Source organism: Xyrauchen texanus, chromosome 37 (genome assembly GCF_025860055.1).
Source record: "Xyrauchen texanus isolate HMW12.3.18 chromosome 37, RBS_HiC_50CHRs, whole genome shotgun sequence".
NCBI classification, from domain to species: Eukaryota; Metazoa; Chordata; class Actinopteri; order Cypriniformes; family Catostomidae; genus Xyrauchen; species Xyrauchen texanus.
In genome coordinates this window covers 27427142-27451461 of record NC_068312.1, presented here as the reverse complement: position 1 = coordinate 27451461, position 24320 = coordinate 27427142, and the positions used below count along the sequence as shown (strand labels likewise).

The 24320-nt window shown below is 39.1% G+C and overlaps 1 protein-coding gene across 3 annotated transcripts in view; it reads right to left on the bottom strand.

Annotated features, from left to right (window-relative positions):
- Window positions 1-24320, bottom strand: part of LOC127630476 (metalloprotease TIKI2) — a 185733-nt gene that overhangs the window by 101337 nt on the left and 60076 nt on the right. For all 3 annotated transcript variants that reach the window (XM_052108026.1, XM_052108024.1, XM_052108023.1), the window contains exons 3-4: window positions 20741-20887; window positions 13335-13509 (exon numbers count right to left, since the gene is read on the bottom strand). In XM_052108026.1, the coding sequence (XP_051963986.1) occupies window positions 13335-13509; window positions 20741-20887 (322 nt within the window). The remainder of the gene's footprint in view (window positions 1-13334; window positions 13510-20740; window positions 20888-24320) is intronic.

Genomic DNA, 24320 nt, shown 5'->3' with positions numbered 1-24320 from the left:
TTAGTGGAGCAGTAGTGAGAACTAGGCTTGCTTCTGAACAACCGCTTGGCTCCAAAGAAAAATTTCTCATTGGCCCTTTCTCAAGTTCAGAGGTATGCAAGGCTCTCAAGAAAGACCCCTTGTGTCACTACAATCGACACAATGTCGAGTGAGTGACAGAAGGGGAACCAATGTTAACAAATTCATCCTTATTGTGAAGGGTTACTGTTTTTTAACCTGTAGCTTAACTGGTAGAGAATGGTGGCAATACCAAGATCATAAGTTATAATACCAGTGATCACACATACTGATCAAGTGTATTCTTGAATGCACTGTAAGTTGCTTTGAATAAAAGTGCCCGCTAAATGAATATATGTGTGTGTGTTTAACCAATGTCCTAAGATCTGGCCTTTACTATAATGTGCAAATCTGCTCAAACTCTCTTGCAGAGTTATTCTTGGTTTCTCTTGGGGTAATTAGGGGTTCTACATCACTTTTTAGACTTCAGTTGGTGCATTTATAAATTTTCCAACCCCCCTCTCACTCAGAAGATGTACTGTGACTGGGGTTGGCTTGAGTGTTTTGGGTTATGTCCAGGTATGTCAGCAACTTAATGTACACTTATACATGGCATACAAGACCATACACATATTTTTGGCCTGTGGGAACAATTGGCATGTTTGTGTGCTTTACACTTTGTCATGGAGTGTCATGGAGGTGGGTAATGAAGACTGATTGACTGTACAGTACTTTTCACTTCTCGCACATTGGGCACTGCTGATATGCTGCCAACAAAAAGTATTCAGCAGGGAGAAATATTGATGGAAAGAGACGAGAGAGGACATATAGGAAGGCCATTTAAGCTTGTGGTATACAGTATAACTGAAAGGTGAATCACAGTGATTTTTGCCAATGTCCCTAGATCAACGTCTTTTGTTGGCCCTGGAACAACATTCCTGTAAAAGAAAGTCCTTACCCTAAAAATCAGAGAAGAATGATATGTTGATATGAATGGTAAATCCCTAAGCCTAACCCTAACCCTAAAGAGGCTTCCAAATGACTTGTTTTATGACATCAATGCACTGCTCAATGGCAGCGTGAAGCACTAATTTGCCCTCCACATGAAAAGCGTTGCACATAACATCATAAAAGGGCAAATTTACAAGTTTGCCAGGTAAGAAGCGAGAGTTAAGCACTGTCAACACTGAAAACATGTATTTAGACAGAAGAGAAAAAGTCCTGGCAGCTGCTTTGAAGCATTCATTGCAGACAGTAATCTCATAAGTAACCTCATAGAGGACTCATACATTAAGGTCTTAGGATGTTTTTGGTGAAATGAAATTAGTCTCTGGATGCTCTGAAACCATAAGGTAAATATGAATAAAAAATAATGAGACATTCAAAATCTATTTATAATAGTTTTTATATTTTTTTTTATTTGTATCCCCTTTTCTCCCAACTTGAAAAGCCCAATTCCCACTACTTTGTAGATCCTCATGGTGGCGCGGTTACTCTCCTCATTCCGGGTGGCGGAGGACAAGTCTCTGTTGCATCTTATGATGTTGCTTATTGGGCATGACACCATGGAGACTCCGCATGTGGAGGCTCATGCTATTCTCCATGATCCACGCACAACTTACCACGTGCCCCATTGAGAGCGAGAACCACTAATCGCAACCACGAGGAGGTTACCCCATGTGACTACCCTCCCTAGAAACCAGGACAATTTGGTTGCTTATGAGACCTAGCTGGAGTCACTCAGCACACCCTGGATTTAAACTTGCGACTCCAGGGGTGGTAGTCAGTGTCAATACTCGCTGAGCTACCCAGGCCCCCTCTTCATGATAGTTTTTAAATACTTTTTGTTGTTTATAATCTAAAAGACATCATTAGTGATGCAAAAACTTTACTGAAAATTACTTTGGTGTGAAGTTGGACCTGTTATTTCAAAGACAGATTTTGCAATTATGCAAATTGCCCAGTAATCATTAGTTGACACTTTGAAATGCCGTGTTACAATTCTTTATGCAAGCACAATGTGGTGGTGGGGATAACACTGAAGCTGACGCTGCACTGAAAGAAATTGGACCCCCGTTTCCACCTGGTATTAAGATGCTTCTTGGGTGATCCGATCACATGTGGTCAGGTAAGATACATCACTGTTTACACTTTCTCATTTAAATGTGTCTCCTTTCACCACTTGTGTTCGGATTTGGAGGGGAGGGACTCTGTTTCATAACGACATACATAAATCACAAATGTCAATGTGTTACTTCATGACATTAAAGCACAACAAAGTCAGAAAAGACAAAGAAAGGGTGAAAAAAAAACAGCAAGCTATTTCTCCCAGATGCATCTGAAATCGATTCTAAGCACAAATGCAGTATTTCGAGCAGAATTGTCTGTTATTTTAGTAGTTTTAGGGCATTGGTTGATTGACAGGTGAGGGGTGGTGCATCTCTGCTGCCGGGATGCATACAGGACAAATTTGCATTTACATATCAAATGTGATGTGGTTACATGCCTTTTTGATCGCATACATATGTTGTTTTTGGTGATCTGATCACAAAATGTTTTAGACACCATTAAGACCTGTATTTAGCACCGACTACATGTGATCCGATCACCAAAAACGATACCAGGTGGAAACGGGGTCTTGGAATATGGTTTACTAAAAGAAAAACAAAAAACTAGGAAAACATTTCCACGCAGAAATTGCTAGTAAGACCATATTTTCAAGTAAAGGCTACACACAATTCTTGGTGGCTCTAATGAGAAATTCTCAAGTAAAGTTTGCTTTGCAGTACACTGTTTCAAGGAAATGTTACTCACTCTTTGTTTGTACATTTTACTCAAGCATTGTAAGCATTACATTAAGTCTTGATTTTACATTATTATAATTTTTTTAGCATTTTAATGCTTTTTTAAAAATATACTTAGTCATGTACCACATGACACATGAAAGCCTTCCACAGGGAAGCTTAATGCATGCTATGTAGTCTATTAGACAATATCACCTTACATAACTGCCTTGAATAACAAGAAGTTACCAAAAATAATAACGAAATCAACAATAAAAAAGTGTTAATCAACTTGCAAACAGTGAAACCATGCAAGCACATTAAAGCCCGGTGCATGATGGGAATACCAGCTTCAAAAAGTTAAGTAAATTTGTTTATTTTATTTACCTGTGAAATATAATCAAATTTATTTTAATTTATCCCTAAAATTGGATTGGTTGACTGGAATATTATTCCAAAACCAACAAGGACTTTCATCCATCATGGTGCCTGGCATTGTGGGCCATCCAGCTTGCATTTTCTTTGATTATACACTGAAAGAACTATTCACTGCTATGCTACGTGTTGTAACATCTAAATTGACTGATTTGTTTCAATTCGGAAAAATTATTTAACATCATTGAACAAACCTGAATGCGTTCGGTTTTACCAACAAAACTAATTTGAAGTGTTAGGTAGACATAGACATTGTTACCATTTTTTAAAGTGAAGTGCTAGTTTTGTAATGCTTGCTCTCTGCCTGCATGCTGTCTTTTATTATGAGCATATGTGTGTGTGTCTGTGACTGTGTAGTGTCAGATGCTCAAGGGAATCCTCCACAGTAGACTCAATCAGAGTAATTTATTTAGCTGCTATCCAGCTCTCTGTGATTACCCCACAAGCTACTGACCTCTAATTCAGTAGAACTCCATCTGATCCACACACACATACACATACATACTGTCCTCTGCACGTTTTTACAGCAGCAGGATATCTATAAATCTCAACGTGGTCTCTGAGTCAATAAACCCTCTGCACTGACCCAAGTGTAAGCGAGAGTGCATGACCCACAGATCAGTTAGGAGAACAGCTCTCACACCTCCTGTAAATCTCACAGCGAGATCAGAAAATTCTAGCCCTCAGGCCATCTCTGGGATCTGAGTTGAGCCTAGAGATTAGTGGGAATTAAGAGGGTGCTTCTCTCGTTTACCTGTCCGACGGGACTCCTGTGGTGGTGGCTCAGCAGACACTTTAATGAGGCTGCCGTTGGGTATGGTAGGGGTTCGGTTCTGTTTGTGGGTTCAATGGTTTAATGCAGAATCATTGAAGCTGTTTCCGTCATGGCTTTAAATATTTACATTTCTCTTACAGTGACTGTGGGGTGGACATTTTCACGGTTAGGTAAAGCACTCAACTAAAAGAGAGGGAGAGCAAGAGAGCATTAACAGTCAAAGCTCACAAGGGTTAAACCATTTAGGGGAAATTGCCCCGTGGTTTGTTTTAGTTTTTGACTTCTGGGGTCTTCACTTCATTCTTGGAACTCTGAAGTGGCTGCGTGAAGTAGTAGGCGTGATTCAAGACAAAGAAGCCTTTCTTAAATATGTAATGGTAAGTGCACACATTAGCATACTTGAAGAGAGTAGTTACATGCTGTTACATTTCTCTTTCACTCTATTTTTCTCTTAGACTCAATTTAAATTTAGTGTGCTTTATTGGCATGACAAAATTCTGTATTTAAATGAATGTTCCAGGTTCAATACAAGTTAAGCTCAATCAACAGCATTTGTGGCATAATGTTGATTACCACAAAAAATTATTTCGACTCGTCCCTCCTTTTCTTAAAAAAAAAAGAAGCAAAAATCGAGGTTACATTGAGGCACTTCAAATGGAAGTGAATGGGAACAATGAAAGTGAGTGTGACCAATTTTTGGAGAGTTTGAACACAGAAATGTGAACCTTATAATTTCATAAAAGCACTTGCATTAATTCTTCTGTTGAAATTTGTGTATAATTTGAGCTGTAAATTTGTTTAAATTGTCATTTTTACAGTCGTTTCATGGGTTTTAGGGTTTGTTGACATTTCATAGTCATGGTAACGAAGTTGTAAAATTGGCTATAACGTATAAGTAATTGTATCACACTAAAATCATGTTAACATACATATTCTTTTAGTGTTGTATCTATATTTTTGAAACAGTGAATATTTTAGCGTTTGAGGTTTGACATTCACTTCCATTATAGTGCCTCACTGGAACCAATATTTCATTTCTTTTTTTTTTTAAGAAAAGGAGGGACAAGTCAAAATAAATGTATGTGTTAATCAATATTATGCCACTAATTCTGTTGATTGAGCTTAACTTGTATTGAACCCGGAACATTCCTTTTATTTGCCAAAGCAGCACAAAATAATTGAAATAAAATATTTTGAGTAAACAATTACCACATTACAAGTATTAACAACATAAATTCAAATATGATTAGTTATATATGTACACTGGCGGCCAAAAGTTTGGAATAATGTACAGATTTTGCTGTTTCAGAAGGAAATTGGTACTTTTATTAACCAAAGTGGCATTCAACTGATCACAATGTATAGTCAGGACATTACTGATGTAAAAACACCATAACAACCATCACTCCAACACCTTGTCCTTGAGTAATCATGCTAAAGTGCTAATTTGGAACTAGAAAATCACTTGCCATTATATCAAACACAGTTGAAATCTATTTGGTTCGTTAAATGAAAATTAACATTGTCTAATAGTAGATCAAGGTCAATATTTGGGCAAAAAAGAAACTGCTTTCTCTAGAAACACGCCAGTCAATTTTTATTTTGAGGAATGAAGGCTATACAATGCTTGACATTTCATACAAAAGTGTACACTACAGTCTTCAAAGACAAAGGACAACTAGCTCTAACAATGACAGAAAGAGATGTGGAAGGCCAGAAGTACAACTAAACAAGAGGATGAGTACATCAGAGTTTCTAGTTTGAGAAATAGACGCCTCACATGTCCTAGGCTGACAGCTTCATTGAATTCTACCCACTCAACACCAGTTTCATGTACAACAGTAAAAAGAAGACTCAGGGGTGCAGGCCTTATGGGAAGAATTGCAAAGAAAAAGCCCTTTTGAAACAGAAAAACAAAAAGAAAAGGTTTGAGTGGGCAAAGAAACGGAGACATTGGACAACAGATAATTGGAAAAAAGTGTTATGCATCTTAATCACATTGAGCTTTTGTGGGATCAGCTAGACTGTAAGGTGCGTGAGAAGTGCTCTACATCTATGGCAAGTGCTACAGGAAGTGTGGGGTGAAATGTCTCCTGAGTATCTGGACAAAGTGACAGCTAGAATGCCAAGGATCTGCAAAGCTGTCATTGCTGCATGTGGGGGAAAAGTTCTGAATATCTTTTTCAAATTGTAATAGTAATTTTTCACATTATTAATATCCTGACTATACACTGTGATCAGTTGAATGACACTTTGGTGAATAAAAGTACCAATTTATTTCCATAAGAGCTAAATCTGCATGTTTCGGTTTCTGTGCTAATAATTCTTTACATTGAATGGTCATGTATGCATATTTGCATGTATACATGTTTGCATTTAGTTTAATTTTATTTATTTATGTTTTCAATTAGTATTTCATATTTATTTTGTGTCCTGGCAGCAGAGTTCAGGTGGGATTAGATCACCTACAGTATGTAAAAAAGGGGAAGAAAAGCTAGAGCATGTTTTTGTAAACATGCTTTAAAAAGGCAAATGGTTAAACACAAAATATTAATTAAGTCATTTATTAAACAAGAGTTAGTTAGAAACTGAAACAAGACACAGATACGGTATCATTCACTATTCCTCAAATTGTTTCAGGGACATACTTCGCTGCTATTCTCTTTTTTCACTCCTGTTCAGTTCCTCTCAGACTCTCAAAATGTATTGACTGTTATAATTCCCACAATACCTTTCTTTTTGGTTAACTTCCTTTACAATGTAGCTGAAATAATTCACATAATAAATAACAGACTGTGGAGTTTGTGAGTGCATTCACAAACTCTTTAAAAGTGTGTAAGTACATCACAGCAAAACAGTGTGAGAAACTGTGTGTGGGTGAACAGAGATCACATGTACTGTAATGTGAGCATAAACTGTATTAGCACTAAGATACGTCTCTTTAGTAGCTAATGATGCATGTAATAGTCAGATAATGAGCTCTGCTGATCTAATTAGCTGTGAGAGTCTCTTCAGCATCTCCACAAATGGCCTCAGAGATTCAGACCAAAACAGAGTCGCAGCTCAAGACAAACAGACTGATTCCTCCAGGGTCCAAAAGCCATTACAATTGATTGGCATTTAATAGTTAATATTTTTTATTGTGTTTCCATTTGGAGTAGCCATTTAATGATAGGACTGTACAAACAAATATCCTGCTTACCTCTTGACACTGGAAACTGTTAATCCGTTCTATATTTCCTAGTATGTATAGGTCTAGCAGGACTGGCATGAGATTTACATATGCTGATTTAGGAATGGCATAGTACCATACTTCTCATACAATTTTTTCCATATCTATAGACAGCAGATAACTGTATCTTCTTTAACTCTAGAGGTGACATGTGAGTTTACTTTGGTCTTTTTCTCCAGAGAATTACTGCATCTATGAAGCAGAAGACTACAGCAAAAGTGTCCATTTGCTCTCCATTTAATCCCATTGCTGGGACCCACTTTAGTTTAGTAGTTTTTGAATACCTTGTCCTCAAGCATTTGATACAATATACCTATTATGTGAATACTGCATACTTGTACTTCCATTTAAAGTACCTGCATTTAATTAGATCTGTTATGACACTGTTTACTTTACCCTTTATCCTAAACCTACCCCAACAATAACCCTAAACCCTAACCCTAATCTAAACCCTACTCCTTAACCTGCCCATACTTCAACCTCAGTAGCAGCAAATATGAAACTTGTGAGTATTTTACATAACAACATGTAGTTACACAATAAATAAATTGTATTGTATGTATTTATAAGTTAGTACATACATAGTAGTTAAAGACACCTAATATAAAGTGGGACCCATTGCTGTCAAGGAGAAACCATTAAAATATCAAAGAGATCTCATTTGTGATTTTACTTTCTCGTTGTTTGAACTTTATGAACATTTTCATTTCAAAGGGTCCTTTGAGGCAATTATTTCTGAGCAATTCTGTAAGGAATGACACAACAACCGCCACAAACAACTGCAGAACACATGTTCCCACGTGTTCTCACTAAACACACACAAACATGCACACTCAAGAATGATCACATTCACACAAACACAGTAAGAGATAAACAGTGTCCCATGTGTTTACTGTAACTGACTGTATCAGTTCTGTAGTGTTTATGATATTAGCTTTGTCATTTATTAGTGTCATACACATATCATATTGACAGCAAAACAAATCTGAGGCCGTTATTGAGAAGACAAATGCTCCCCATTACATGTGTATGTAGAATGTGTATTAAAGAAGAGGAAATTCCTGGGCATGTTTTCAATAAGAGCACAAACTCTGAGCAGTACCGAGGAACCAGGCAAATGAGAACTTGCTGAAACACCACACACACACACACACACACACACACTCAGCAAACTGCTAATTAGGACGTAAGTTGACGCGTAAATGAGAATTATTTTTCTATTAGGAAGACCCGCAGACTGAGTGAAATTAAGATGACATTTATTTGATGAATGTAAAACTGAAATGTAATGTCTCTCTTTGGCGTAAGCCCCCGGTCTGGCGGACCGAAGTTGTTGTACTCGGAACCGTCATATCCTGACGAAGATAGGAGGCAGAGGCGAGGAGCCTACCCCCATACAGGATGGGACTCAACTGGTGATGGTGGGGTGGTGGAGGCTGCCGCGTTAGCACACTGAAACAGCAATGTGATAGATTGTGAGCAGACTTATAAAGCAATGGCTTACATGTGATTGGCTAGGGGTTACCTAGCTAATGGTGTAACGATGTACACCTGCTAGTCTTCCTGCTAGAACTACGCTGTGCTTACATTTCTTGGTATGTTCACAAATGACTGTTTTCATATAAATGAGGGCATAGACACCATGTGTATGTGGGGGTCAGGTTGGACCTATTATGTGGACCAAATGTCACCACAAGGATGAGAAAACATGGAATTACCTACATTTTGGGGACCAGCCAACGTAAAATGGCTAAATGTTTAATGCATATCTAAAAATACAGAAAGGTTTGTGTGAGGGTTAGATGTAGGGGTAAAGGTAGAGTTAGGGGACACAAAATATCATTAACTCAATATTAAAATAATAACATTCGATGGAAAGTCCCCACCATGTGTTTGTAGATGTGAAGGTTTCTGTGGATGTAAATACTAAATGTAAATGAGAGAAGATTGTGTCTGTGTGTGTGATCTGTACTTTTAACAGATGTGGCATGGTGGTATGTTAATGCTTATCAGCTGACCTGTTATGACTCTTATGTAACATTGCTTTCATAAGGTCACACTCACTAAAGAACAAAGCAAAAGTGATGAAAGGAGAGAGGAACTTCAGAGAATAAGGATCAATTTTCTTATGAAAAACAGAATTTTACCAAAACTGTCTGTATGAAGCTTTGGTATTAAAGGAATATTCCGGATTCAATACAAGTTAATCTCAATCGACAGCATATGTGGCATGATGTTGATTACCACAAATATAATTTTGACTTATCCCTCCTTTTCCTTTAAAACAAGCAAAAATCAAGGTTACAGTAAAGCATTTACAATGGAAGTGAATTAGGCCAATTTTTGGAAAGTTTAAAGGCAGAAATGTGAAGCTTATAATTTCATAAAAGCACTTATAGAAATTATATATATATATATATATAAGTTAACCCAACGTGACTTTACCCACCCTCGCAACCGGGCCAATTGGTTGCTTTGGAAGCCTGACTGGAGTCAGGCTTCCAAATGTGGTTCTCGCTCTCGGTGGGGTACAACACACCATGGGTATGAACTTGCGACTCCAGGTGTGGTAGCCAGCTTCTTTACTTGCTGAGCTACCCAGGCCCCTAGATCATAATATTTGTGGGATTACAGGATTTAAAGCGTTACACCGTCATGGTAACGAAGTTGTAAAATTGGATTTAACTTTCCACAGAAAAGGGTAGTTATCACACTAAACCATGTATATTGTTTACGTCTTGTGGCCACACTTTTAAAACATTATTGTTACATTTACACAAGTGCCTCACTGTAACCCAGATTTTTGCATTTTCTTTTTAAGAAAATTGGGGAATAGAAAATAAGTCTAAATATTTTATTTTATTTGTTGAGTTCTTTCCTGCTATACTTTACTTGGGTATGAAGGATTGGGTTGAGGGTATGTGAGCGTATGTGTGTCTGATTTCCCAAAAGAGCCTTGAAGCCTGTGCCACAGGGCTACCTCTAGAATTAGAACATGCTATTGCAAGTGAAAACGGGAAGGGGGTAGCGACTTTGGTGGGGCAAAGATGGATGGCCTGTTCAAATCACTTTACTGGCATAGCATATAGTTTAATCACCCTCTGAAAGACTGGCTCTAGTAACTAGAACCCTCCCAGCCAAGTTAGCTCTTAATTTTCCTTTGTGTCAGTGGTTCTGATCTGATTCAAAGTGGTCTAAGTCCAGTGCAAAGTAGCTGTTAGTAACTCAAACAAGAGTTTTGCATAAATTCAGTTTACATGGACATAGAGGCCAACTAACACCAAAGTGTATTGGTTTATTGAGCATGCATTAGAGTTGTGGTTGCGACACATTTAAAGATTTGTCACAGTCACAACCATTACTGTTTACTGTTATCACTTAAGCTCACTTTGATATCGACACATTGGGATCATATGTCTCATTAAAATGTATACCTTGGATGCACTTAAAGTTGCTCAAATTGCATTTATGTCTTCCAAATGCAAAAATGTAAATATAAAATCAATTAATTACATGAGCCCACTCCACAAACACATAAAAAACAACACGCTTACTACTTGTCTAAAAGAAAACCCCAGGATCTGAACATCAGTGCTTATGAAAGAAACCCAAACATAAATAGAAGCTCATACACATTACACACACCACCGGTATCCCTCAGGACTTGATGCAGCACTCAGGAAATATTATCAACATTAACTTGGAATGCCAGTTGAAACAAACAGCTCACACTCTCTGCATGTAGACAAGAAGAGTTGCCAGTCTTCTCAGTCTGTGTGAGTGAGTTTGTGCAGCGGTGTTGGTGTGTTTGGAATAAGTCACAAGCTGGGAGCTATTCTTTTACTCTGCACTCTACACAATTGACATATTTGCTTTAAGGGAATACACAAAAAGGAGTGAAGGTCGTTTTCTCTCTCTGTCCAGACTGATCACACAGTGAATTCGGTGACAGTAGATAGAAAGTTCTGAAGATGAAATTGGTCTGTACCTACCAAAATTAGAAACCACTGCCCCCAGTAGGTGGCGCCAAAAGCAAGTTGTATTTTTAGTTGTAAATAACGTAACTGTCAACAGAAATAATTTTTTTATTAACCCTATTCCCTAAGCCAAATCCCAAAACTAACACTATGACCTAACCAGATGCGACACACGATAAAAGGTATCTTTTCTTTGTTAATCTGAATTTTTCCCCTAACCAGCCACGACACGACACGAGTGACAGGGCATTATATTTTTTTCATTCTTTCTATTTTTGCAACGATGTGCCTGGCAGCCTAGTCAACAAATGTTTCTAAAATCCTTCTCATAACAGTATATTAAAGCCAGAGTTATGGTTTAACTGGTTTTCAAATTAACTGGTGACTTCCGTGTAACTCCAAATGTGAATGCACGTCTGCAGATTAGTCTGACACAACATTTTGTTGTGCTTTAAATGTAAACTTTACCACTGCATGATTCTGGTATCCATGTAAAATGAAAAATAAGTAGTCTTATTAGTTATAATGGCAAAAATAGGCTATATCAACAAACTAAATAAATAAATACATAGGGTACAATAGGGTAAAAGGCTCCATTGATTTTATTTTCTCCAAAAACACTAAATAGCAACAAAATCTACCACAGCTCTTTCCTAAACACCTGTTTGTCACTATGCACTGCAAACATTTCCTCTTCCATTGCGTGAAGTGTCTAAAGTGTTTGATTTTAAGATCATTTGATCTAATATTTAATAATTTTTTAAATGTTGTAAATTAATCTAACGAAATATCTTGGAAATTATCACATTTATTTTAATACAAAATACTTATTTTTCATTTTCAATTTTGTTCAAGATGATTATATATATAAAAAATGCAATAACTTTCCAATAAGTGAAAGGAAAGCATTTGGGGTAACATTTTTGTCATTATTGTTGTTCAATAACTGGTGTCTCTGGACACTCGGAAACAATAAGATAATAATTAATTCAAATAAATGATGAGACATTAAATATCTCTTCATAAATTTGGACAGTTTTAAAATATTTATTGTAGCTTTGTACTCTCAAAGACATAATTTGTGAGGAAAAAACTTATGTGAAAAACATTTAGGTGTGAAGTTGGAGCCGAGGTTGCGCTGTGACATGTCGCTTCATAGACTTCAATGCATTTGGCAGGGCTGATGTGGGTCAGGTGAAAACCCCCCCAACATGTATAAACATCAGTCACTTTTACGCATTAATAGCTCTTCCATTCATTTTTCTCCATGATGAACAAGATAGACTCATATGCTGATGCTGAAGTAAATGAACGACACGCCCCTCTCATTCAGTCGGTCGGTACATGTACCAGGTCATTGAGTTTGTTTATGAAGGAGAAGTTTCACCAATGCAGCTTTCATCTCCACTGTGAGGTGCTGCTGGCCGTAGCTGTCACAAATCAAGCGATCTGCCTCGGTTGGACTGCGTTTTCCAAGCACACGATTGGCTGCTGCTGTAATCAATCATGAGGGTGTAAGTTCCCTTAACCGTTGATGTTGTTTCACAATGCGTAGCCGCTGGCAGTGACAAAACTATACAAATTTGTGTATTTGACTCCTATTTCGAGTCCCGATCGTTACTGCGATTTTGTACATGTAATGGAAACCTTGCTAGCAACACAGTGAAACCGTTTTATGATACTGAAATATTTTCCAGAACAAATCATTATTTTCCAGAACATTTAAGTATTTTTCAAATTTTCCATTACTTTTCCATGACACAGAAACTGCATGGCAAAAGACGCGTGGGAACCCTGAAAGTTGTATGTTAGTGTACTATTCAAAACAAAGCCTTTCTGTCTCCCTTTATCATGTGAACTCACACATACAGAAGTACACACACACACACACACACACACACACACACACACACACACACATGTGTGCATTGCTCAGCAGTGGGAAAAATCTTTGGGGCCATTTGGTTTTACTGCTATCTGGGGAAGAGTTTGTGTGTGTGTGTGTGTGTGTGTGTGTGTGTGTGTGTGTGTGTGTGTGTGTGTGTGTACATGCAAAGCTAGGCTGATTCCTTGTCAGTGTGAACTGATCTCATCTTCATGTGGTTAAGTGTGTGTGAGAGGTTTGTGTGACTCACCAGCTCCAAAAGCAAAAAAGAAGCTCTGGGTGGGGCTTCTCTGCAGGAGGGCGGAGACGCGACGTGCCATCCGCTCATTGCGTTTGTAAATGAGCTCCTGCCGCAGGTATCTGTCAATCTGCTGCGCCGTCAAGCGCTCGTGAGCTGGCAGGGAACTGTTGATAAAATGTGGAAGCTGAGAAAGACAGAGAGAGGGGTATTATGAAAGGCATGTCATACATCTGAGCCTGTAACTGTGCAGCAAAGACATTTACACCACATTGCGGAATGCGATAGCCATAAACACATAGAGATGCAGTTTTAATGTCAGTGTGCATTTGTGTTTGAGCTCCACACACATTGATTTGCTGAGCAGTAAAGTGTATGTGCGAACCATTCTACATCTGGTTGGGTTTGTCTACACAGTCCGCTATGCATACTAGGTATGGACAGAATAAATGGGAAAAAGAATGGGAAAACAAACTTTAAAGAAATAAGAAAGAATTGTGTGAAAGAGAAAGTGAGAGAAAAATATGGAAACACCTCAAGACAGCATCTTATGACTTATTTACATCATATGTTCCATGAAAAAATGCCAAAAATTGTTGGCAAAGTTTACTCCAAGCATATTCATATCAAGCATGTTGGAAATATTTGTCACCCTCTAAGAAACTCAGCAATCAATTAATGTTCACATCAACCATCAGAATGGGGAAAAATGTGATCTCAGTGATTTGGACTGTGGCATGATTGTTGGTGTCAGATAGGCTGGTTTGAGTATTTCTGTAATTGCTGATCTCCTGGGACTTTCACGCACAACAGTCTCTAGAATTTACTCAGAATGGTGCCAAAAACAAAAAACATTCAGTGAGTGGCAGTTCTGTGAATGGAAACGCCTTGTTGATGGGAGAGGTCAACAGAGAATGGTCAGACTGGTTCCAACTGACAAAGTCTACCGTAACTCAGATGACCACTCTCATTCTGAGAGTGTGTGTGTGTGTGTGTGTGTGTGTACATGCAAAGTTAGGCTGATTCCTTGTCAGTGTGAACTGATCTCATCTTCATGTGGTTAAGTGTGTGTGAGAGGTTTGTGTGACTCACCAGCTCCAAAAGCAAAAAAGAAGCTCTGGGTGGGGCTATAGGCTATTCTGGGGCTATAGGGGGACCTACACAATATTAGGCAGGTGGTTTTAATGTTGTGGCTGATCGATGTATGTATGTATGTATATATATATATATATATATATATATATATATATATATATATATATATATTAATAAATATATCCATCGGAATGAGTTGTTGAAATCTGAAATGCTGATTCCATACACATGTGCTTAGAAAGTCCCAAATTAATTATTGTTAGTTGGTGAGTTTTGACCTAAAGGATGCAAAAAATTAGCATCACATCGCAAAATTGTGCAGTATGCAATGTTATGTGAAGGGGTCTGTAAGAATTCATTGTCTCAAGTTAAAGATGCTTTTTTGCAGCACTAGCACATTAAACACTTTACCTTTAAAGCTTTGTCATGGTGAAAAATTATGTTTGGTGTGTTTATTCATTTGGAATCAGTGTGTATAGATCTTTGAAAGGGAGCAGAGCATTAGGTTCATATATATGATTATGGGACTCATTTCTGGACCTAGGTGTAATTGATGGTCGGAAACAAGGCGCACCCCATGTCATGACTAGCTATACATACACCAGAGATCCCCATAATGGATAATGGCCCAGGAACAGAGGAGGAGAGAAAGACTTAAAAGGGAAACAGTGAGGTGGCCCCTTGTTACAATCCAGAGCTCAGAAATATTTAAATACTATGTGTGTGTGTGTATTTTTACGTTTTTACAGAAGTCTTTTAGTGTAATGCCCTCTTCCACTCTCTCTCTCTCTCTCCTTTTCCATAACATACAGTATAAAGACCCTTCTATAAGACATAAACAGAAATTGAACAAAAGCCGGAGTATGAACAGTGAAAACGATTTCAATTTTAATGCTAATATCTTATTTTATTTATATTTTTATTTCTTATTATTTGTTTTAATTTTAGTTTCATATACATTTTGTTTAAATAATGAATTATTGCAGTCTACTGGTCTACTCCTTTTTTGTTTCTTTTTTATTTAACGTGTTCTTGCAGTGGATGAGCATTATGACCAATCACAGACAATCTGTTGCTTGCTTTCTGTGCATAACTGATTCAAACTTTTAATAATAACTTCTGCTTCTAAGAGGGCCAATGTGAAGTTGAACATCTAGGCAACTAATCTTGATTGACTGATGTTTAAAACAGCAATAAATGTATTCATTAATTATTAGTTCTCAGCCTCTTTTGGATATGTAGCTGACATAAAGTATATGGCACACAGCTGATCCACCCAAAATTAGTATATTAATGTACATTCTATTAACAGCAATGAATCATAATTACAAGATCAAGGGAAATAATAATCGATTATGATGTTTGTTACAATCGTGCAGCCCTGTTGTTACACATATGACAACAACGCATTTAAGCCTGTGGCAGCTGAAGTTGACAAAGGTTATACCACTCTTTCCATATGAATATTCTTTTTTGGGTGACTTTGAACATTTTAAAAGCTTTTTAAAAAGTTTTAGTGTTGAGAATTGTCACAGAAATGAGATAAACTGCCATTAAAATCATTGGGTTGTGATTGATCGGAATAGATGAACAAATGCCTCTCAATAATTTGTTTAAAATGTAATTGACAGTTTTTCTCAACTGTTTTTTTATGTTTTTCTTCTTTCGCTTTGGCATAATCGTCGAATGACTATCAAACTGTATGACTAACTAATTGAACATTAGGTCATTTGTTCACATGACTATAGTCATTTATAATTGCTTTGGCACAAAATGCATGGTAAGCCTTGCAGATCAAAATAGTTTGCATTCATTTGCTATTGAATGATATTACTCTCAAATACAATTATACACATGTTCATTATGTAAATCCCTACATGCTAAATAGAACAACCAACAATCACAATAACCTGTCACACATATATTAGATACATAATAGCTATGTGGTATTTTTGTAATAGTTGTCAGATGGATAGACTTAGGCAAGATGGGGAACAATTCAATTCCCTCACAATTTAGAGCAATGTATGTACAGGTAAGAATTCATCATTGTACACTACACAGTGCTGTAATCTCCTTGTCTTTCAGTATTGACAAGTAAAACCTGTATATGCAGAATATGTTGTGCAATATGGGATATGCGTAACTGTATGATTTACTATATCTACTGTAAATTATTTCCTAAATTGCTAAATTGCTTTACTAACTTTTATAGAGAGTGATGGAGCTGGAGGCTGATGAATCCCCACACATTTTTGCGTATTATGTTAAGGCAGCATTCAAATTGACCAAAGTCATGAGACGTGGCCATAATATTATTGGTCCCCGAGCCACTGTTGATGTGCCAGGCCAGCGTGGAGGGAACATTACAATGTGTGCTGCCATATGTGGGAATGGTGTACTCAGCCACAATCCCATCATTGGGCCCTATAACACACAACGTCTCCTCAATTTCCTGGAAAATCTTTACAGGGATCTCATTCCTGAGAATGAGATGGGGTTGCTAAGAATTGACTTGCCAACGTATGTTATAGTTTGGGACAACGGAAGTTTCCATCATTCAAATGGTTTGTTGCCCACCCACGTTTTTGATGGAGTTTCTCTCACCATACTCCCCATTCCTAAATCCCATTGAGGAGTTATTTTCTGCATGGAGACTGGTCCTGACGACCAGTTGTCCTTACTGGGTGCAATGGATGCTGGTTGTGAGGATATCACAGTAGATTGTTGTAGGGGGTGGCTGTGTCATGCCAAAATATTTTTCCCTCATTGCATTGCAAGGGATGATATCAGGTGTGACGTAGATGAAATGTTGTGGCCAGACAGAGAGGAGAGATTGGAAGACCCATGAGGTTGATGAACTTGCAGCATATTTTTCTTTTTTCTTGCACATATTGTAGTTCCTGAATTTTGCTGTTGTATATATTTTTTTCTGCACAACTTTCTTCACGTATTTTCGGTTGGCTGTAAAGTATGTACGTACATACAATGATGAGAAATGTTTGAATAAATGTTTTGTTGAAAGTATAGTGTGTGCAATGACTTTTTTACATCAATACTATTCAGCTGCCTACATATACAATGTTAGCATTTGGACAGTTGTGGCAGAGCGGAGGGCGGGGCCGGGTCGTGATCCTACACACCCGATCCCATATTAGGCTAATCAAGCCTCCCGAGAGGGATAAAGGTCGACTGCAGAGGATCGTGCGGGAGAGAGAGATAGTTTACGGACCTGTCCGTCATGTGTGTTTGTGTCTTCCTTCAAGTTTGTCATTAAAACTATTATTTATATTGAAAAGCCGGTTCTCGCCTCCTCCTTTCCATTGATCCCTTTACACTGGTGCCGATGCCCGGGAAGGAGGAGAGATGCCCGTCGCGGAGTCCTCGACACTGCCATCCACCCAGGGGAGCGCCGCTGCCATCCACCGGAAGAGGGAGTAGACCGACCGGCCGGACACGGTGAACTGCCTCCGTCCGCGAGGCGAGTGGGGACAGGACTCCCTGACTGCCTGGAGCGATGGAGCCGCTGCCAGGGGCGGAGGAGAGCCCTGCCATTCCCCAGAAATGCGGAGGGGTCGATGGAAGTGGGAAGTGTCTCCCCGACCTCCTGGAGCGTTAGGGCCGCTGCCAGGGGCGGAGGAGAGTCCCCACAAGTCGCCGAGAACGCGGAGGGGCGTTCTTTCCGCCGGGGGTCGTGAGTCTGACTCCGGTCTGCCTGGGGAGAAGCGGCTGTCGTCCGCATGAGAGGGTGGAGTAGTGATCGAGGACCATGCGACGGTGTATCGGAGAACCGGTGAGTAGTTTTTTTTTTTTTTTTTTCATCTCACTCTCTCTCTCTCTCTCTCTCTCTCTCTCTCTCTCACTCTCACTGCCTTTTCCCTCTCTTTTAAAATTTACAGTGTTTTTTGGGGGGTACTACACTGTTACAGGAAGTACCCTCCCAGTTTAATTATTTCTGTTTCCCTCCCCTTGTCCCCTCCCTCGTCCAGGTAGACGGGGATGACCTGCCGGCAGATGGGGCTTAGGCCACGCCCTCCCCCAGGGAAAGGGGGTGTACGTCATGCTGGGGGCTCCCCAACCTGAGAGAACAAGGGAGGAACGTGGCAGGGTGGAGGGCGGGGCCAGGTCGTGATCCTACACACCCGGTCCCGTATCAGGCTAATCAAGGGATAAAGGTAGACTGCAGAGGATCGCGTGGGAGAGAGAGATAGTTTACGGACATGTCCGTCATGTGTGTTTGTGTCTTCCTTTAAGTTTTTCATTAAAACTATTATTTATATTGAAAAGCCGGTTCTCGCATCCTCCTTTCCATTGATCCCTTTACAACAGTATAACATAGTGGGTAACTATCACATTTTCAGAGTACATTTGACAAGATGTCTTTGCATTTTGACTGTCTTAGTCTAAGCAATGTTAAAGGAACCTTTTGTTTTGATGACAATGATTTATTCATTGATGGATTTATTTACATTTGAAACATGAGTTAATTCTTTTGAGTTATCACCTTTCGCAGGTGGTGTGCTGCATGTACCACGTGATGTAAGGATTGTGCTTAGAGTTTTGACAATTGTAAGTTTGTTTCAGTAAATGTGCCAAATCAATTGAACAATAACAATTAAAATGTAGAATAACAAGATATTCCACAAAATATTTACAAAATGACATGTTTTTTTCTGAAGTATAATATCTTACTTTTAACGTAATTATATAGCAACATGGCACTGCAAAGTGTGAGCATTTATGTTTGGATCTCTGCGTGGAGTATATATATATATATAGTGAGAGAATGAAGGGTAGAGAGGTAGAAAGCACAGAAGTAGAGAGCACACAGATACCTTATCACACAGTACAGCCATTAGCTGTCCTGTGTCTGACCTTTGCAGGAAATGTGAATCAACAGAGTAAAATTCCCTTCCTCCTTTCACCACTCCCTGACAATTTTCCTTAAATGTTAATTTTTTTCTCTCTCTCTCTCTCTCTCTCTCTCTCTCTCTCTCTCTCTCTCTCTCTCTCTCTCCTCACTGTATGTGTGTGGTGTTGAAAAGCTTTAATCTGTTAGTGTGTATCTGGGTGAATTGGAGAATTATATGCCATCCATCAGAGGGAAACTGCCGTAGCTCAAAATGACCCCAATACATCATGCACACTCACAATTCCACTAATATACTGTACACACATACACACTCCAATACAACAAACTTGCATGATGCTTAAGAACAGGACCAGAAGCAAGGTAGTACAGTACAGTACAGTACGTGTGTTTGTTGTTTGTTTTGTTATTTGGTTGTTTTAAATGGGCTGTATAATCTTTATTAATATTCATCCAAACACGAACACAAAACTGCTGCATGTCACAACACAATAACAGACAATCTTAAGATATTGATACTTAAAGTACAGATCTGAAGAGCTGAATTTTGGAACATTGAGACTGCACAGTGGGTGGGGCTATCCAATATGACACAGTTGTAATTTGAGCTAAAGCAGCAGAATTTATGATATCATTGTTGTCAGGTTCAGAATCTGAATCAGAATGAGCTTTATTGTGAAGTATTCTCACGTACACAAGGAATTTTAGAACCTATGGTTACACCCCGGTTGCCCAACTTGCCTTAAAAGGACTTTGTTAGAACGTAACTTGTGTCCCAAATGACACACTATACACTTACACTATACACTCAGTCATATAGTGTATACATTTTAAAAGTGTAGAACTGTACCATTTTACATTTACATTTATGCATTTGGCAGACGCTTTTATCCAAAGCGACTTTAATGTGCACTTATTACAGTACCAATCCCCCCGGAGCAACCTGGAATTAAGTGCCTTGCTCAAGGACACAATGGTGGTGGCTGTGGGGTTCAAACCAGTGTCCTTCTGATTAACAGTTTACCAGTTATGTGCTTAGAGCACTACACCACCACCAAATAGAACACAAGTCATATGTTGCCGCTACCTCTAGCAAGTTATCCAACCTCAGTTCAACACATTTGCAAACTGCTGTCTTCACTGAAGTTTCACTAGTTTCCTCACTCTCCATAGGATAACTCCGCCCCTTCCGCTATGTACGGCAGCCCACGAGGTTTCACATCGTCCATCGTTTCACACACCGTTTTGACAGTTAAAGAAGTGCATCATCTTGGTACTTATGGTAAATTTATTTTTGTTTCATTTTTAGTGTAAACATGCTACTTGCACCACTTACACTACAAAATGTGTAAGTGTAGAATAGTGCAGAAGTGTGTGGTGTGGGATGCACCTATAGTATATGCTTGTGTGATGTTTTCTGTTTGTTTGTTTGTTTGGTTGGTTGGTTGTTTACCTGTGACGTGTCATGGTTGAAGATGATGGAGTTGAGATCTCCACAGTTGTAGTGTGTTATGAGGTCCTCGGTGGTAAAGGCATCCTGCAGAATGCCTGCACGCAAACTCTCATGCTGCAACAGAGTCTGATTCAGAGCAAACAACACCTGCAGAGAGAGAGAGAGAGAGAGAGAGAGAGAGAGAGAGAAAGAAAGAGTCAGTCAGTTATTAATTTTTAGCTTGTAAAATACACAATCTTCGTCATTTTCACTCCCGCACATACAAATATGATGTCACATCGGACTCAAATAGCCAACAATGTGTTCTCTTACACATAATCACAAACACACTCTTTATTTATTCATACGCTACAAACATAGACCATGGAATATAAAAATGTTCCTTTCAGAGGTAGCCAAATATTACACCAACAAAAGGCTAGACACCAAGTAGAAATAAGTGCCATAAAATGGCCTGTTTCCAGAGCAACAGGTATGAGAGAGAAAGTGAATGTGTGAGAGACAAAAAGACAGGGAGTGCTCGTTTAAAAACAACTCTATCTACAGGGTCCAAGGGTCATAAATTTACAGACCCCATTAAAATAAAAAGTAAACTCTCTTTAGAGATAATTTATGGTGTGCAACAGCCACAGACCACAGCGACACTGCAGCTGTCCCAGACTCCTGGGGTTAAACTTCACTCTCCCGCCCACTCTGCTGTCACACCATGCCTGATTGGCTGAGTCACTCAGGTCCGGCTGTCAATCACAGTTAAGCGTTTTGACAGGAGAGCCCATTGGAGATGGGAGGGGGGAGTTTTTTCTGTTATTTTGCATGGAAAGGTAGATTGAATTTCACAGAATCAGGCATTCTACTAGCTAACACACGATCATGTGTGGTCAGATGATTTGTGTACTTGATTACACCTCTCTATTCTGGCTGGGACCCGTCATGCTAATTGCCTTGAAGACTTACAGAGAGGATGTGTTTGTGGGTGTGTGTGACAGAAATACAGTAATGAAAATTGACTATGAGAGCAGTGATGCTGATAGATTTATTTGCAAGCTTATAGGCTACAGAAGATTTAGCCCCTGCCCCCCAGAGAAACGCTGGAAATGAAAGTTTGTGCTTTTCTGTTTAGCAATGAGAAAACAGAGCCTTCTCTGGTGAAAAACAGATTGTTGTTTTATCCACTGAAGACAATGTGCTGTGAATTTTGTCTGTAGTTCGGGCCTCCAATCATAAAGGAACATGCTACTTAGTTTAAAAATGCTGGAGATGTGGCTAAGTGCACATAAGCTTCAATAAGTTAAGTGGTGGCAAGAGTTCAAGTGGCTGACAAGCATTCGAGGCTGGCTTGCATCATTAACCCCCATATTAATTGGTGGCGGTGGGGGGTGTTGTTTGAATGTTTGTTTGTTTGTTTGTTTGTTTTTGGCCATTCAAGATAAAGTCAATGAAATCGAATGAAATTGGGGGTTTGTTGCTTTTATTCCACATCTGTTAGCTTTGAGAATAGCTATATGCTAGTGAACTCAGAAACGTTGAGACAGGTATGTTTTAGCAGAAATATATCCTCTTCCTGGAAGAACAGATCAAAATATTGATGAATCGTTTTGCACTTACAGGCATATCCAAATTTTTCCAAAAAAATATTTTTACAAAATTCTTTAGATGGAAAATATCCTTCCCACTAACATCACCTGCCTCTGATTGGCAATTGCAAGCAGCAAATCATGGTTTTCAAAGTTCAATGCATGTGTTATAAACTATAAAGGCTATTTGATATTTACATTTTCTTCAAAATACAATAGATACAGACCTAATTTCCTGTTTCAATAGGAATTACATCAACACAGAAAGAAAATTGCACCCTTTTCAAGCCATCGCTGTTTGTGTAAAAATATTTTATACTTTACGTGAACTGAACTGAAGAATTTTCAACCTCATGGACAATAAACAGTTTTTAAGCCATCTATTTTCAGACTAGTGCTCTGCAGATCTTTGTATCCCTGCCAATGCGGTAATCCTACAATGGGCTGTGATCAAACCAGCACCAGAGCAGCGCAAATGCACTCCATCTATCTCACTTCACATCCAGCCAATACTCTGTGCTCTGAGCCGACCCCCTGCCGGCCTTGTAATCGCTGGCCATTTATTTCAGAATTGCGTGTGTTGTTTAACTGTCTATATTTTTTTACATGGCCCTGTCATGACGGGTGTTGCCTTCCTGTGCAGATGTACTCTGGCTCTAGTATGGCACAGTATGTGCTCGCACATTGGAGCTTTACAGTGATGCCAGCTGCTGCAGGGGTAACGGCACACTCAGATTACAAGACGGGTGTCTGACCCATCTGCCCTGCTTCTATGGCAGTGCCAAAAATTAGGTGTTTTCCTTAAGCACATTCCATGTGAGAAATATAGAGATGAAAGAATGACTGGGATGTGATGGATAGAGGGATAAAAGAATGGGACAGAGAACACAAAAGTGTGCCTGGCTAGTCTGATGGCTGTTTTAGAGGTGTTTGGGAGTTTTCTGCAGGTCAGGCTGGGAGACCAAGTAGCGATCAACTAAACCAGCTGTACACCATCTTAAATCTGGTTTACTGGTCTTAGCCAGTCTCTCAGCCTGACCAGGCTAGTCTGACGGCTGTTTTAAAGGGGTTTGGGAGTTTTCAGCTGGTCAGGCTGAGATACCAACTAGCAGACTAGGTTTATGAGCTAAACATCAGCTTAAACCTGGGTTGTTAGTCTTAGCTAGTCTCTTAGCCTGACCAGGCTAGACTGTTGGCTTGTTTTAGAGAAGTTTTATGCACTTTTCAGCTGGTCAGTCTGGAAGACCAGCTAGCTGACCAGCTAAACCAGCTGAAAACCAGCTGAAAACCATCTTAAACCTGGTTTTCTGGTCTTAGCCAGTCTCTAAACTTGGCAAGGTTAGGCTGTTGGCTATTTTAGAGGGGTTTAGGGAGTTTATAGAGTGGTTAGGCTGGGAGACCAGCTAGCCGATCAGCTAAACCAGCTGAACATCAGCAAAAATCTGGTTTGTTGGACTTAGCTAGTCTCTCAGCCTGGCTAGACTGGTTTTTGGGATAATTTTAATGGGTTTTGGGCAATTTTCACCTGGTTAGGCTGGGCGACCAGCTAAATCAGCTGCACACCATCATGGCCAGACTAGGCGATCAGCTAGACCAGCTTATAAAGGTTGGGAGACCAGCTTGAACCAGCTAAGACCAGCATACCATCTTTGGCTAGTTTAAGCTTTTTTTCTCAGCAGGTTAAACACAAAAACTCCTCTGCACACAAAAAAGCTTGAAGAATCCACCAAGAACCCCTCCAAGAGAGGGAGGGAAATATAAAACAATTTTATTAAAATGTGTTTTATTATTATCTATGTCTTGCTGCTGTTTTTGTATGGTTTTTGTATTGTAGTGCACTGGAAAATCCTGTCACGAAGACAAATTCCTTGTATGTGTATGCATACTTGGCAATAAAGCTGATTCTGATTCTGATTATTCAAGTTCTGTTGTTCCAAATCTTTTAACCTCAAAATTTCCCGATCAGATGGGCACACAGCAGGTTGCATCTTTTTCGCACCTTCCGT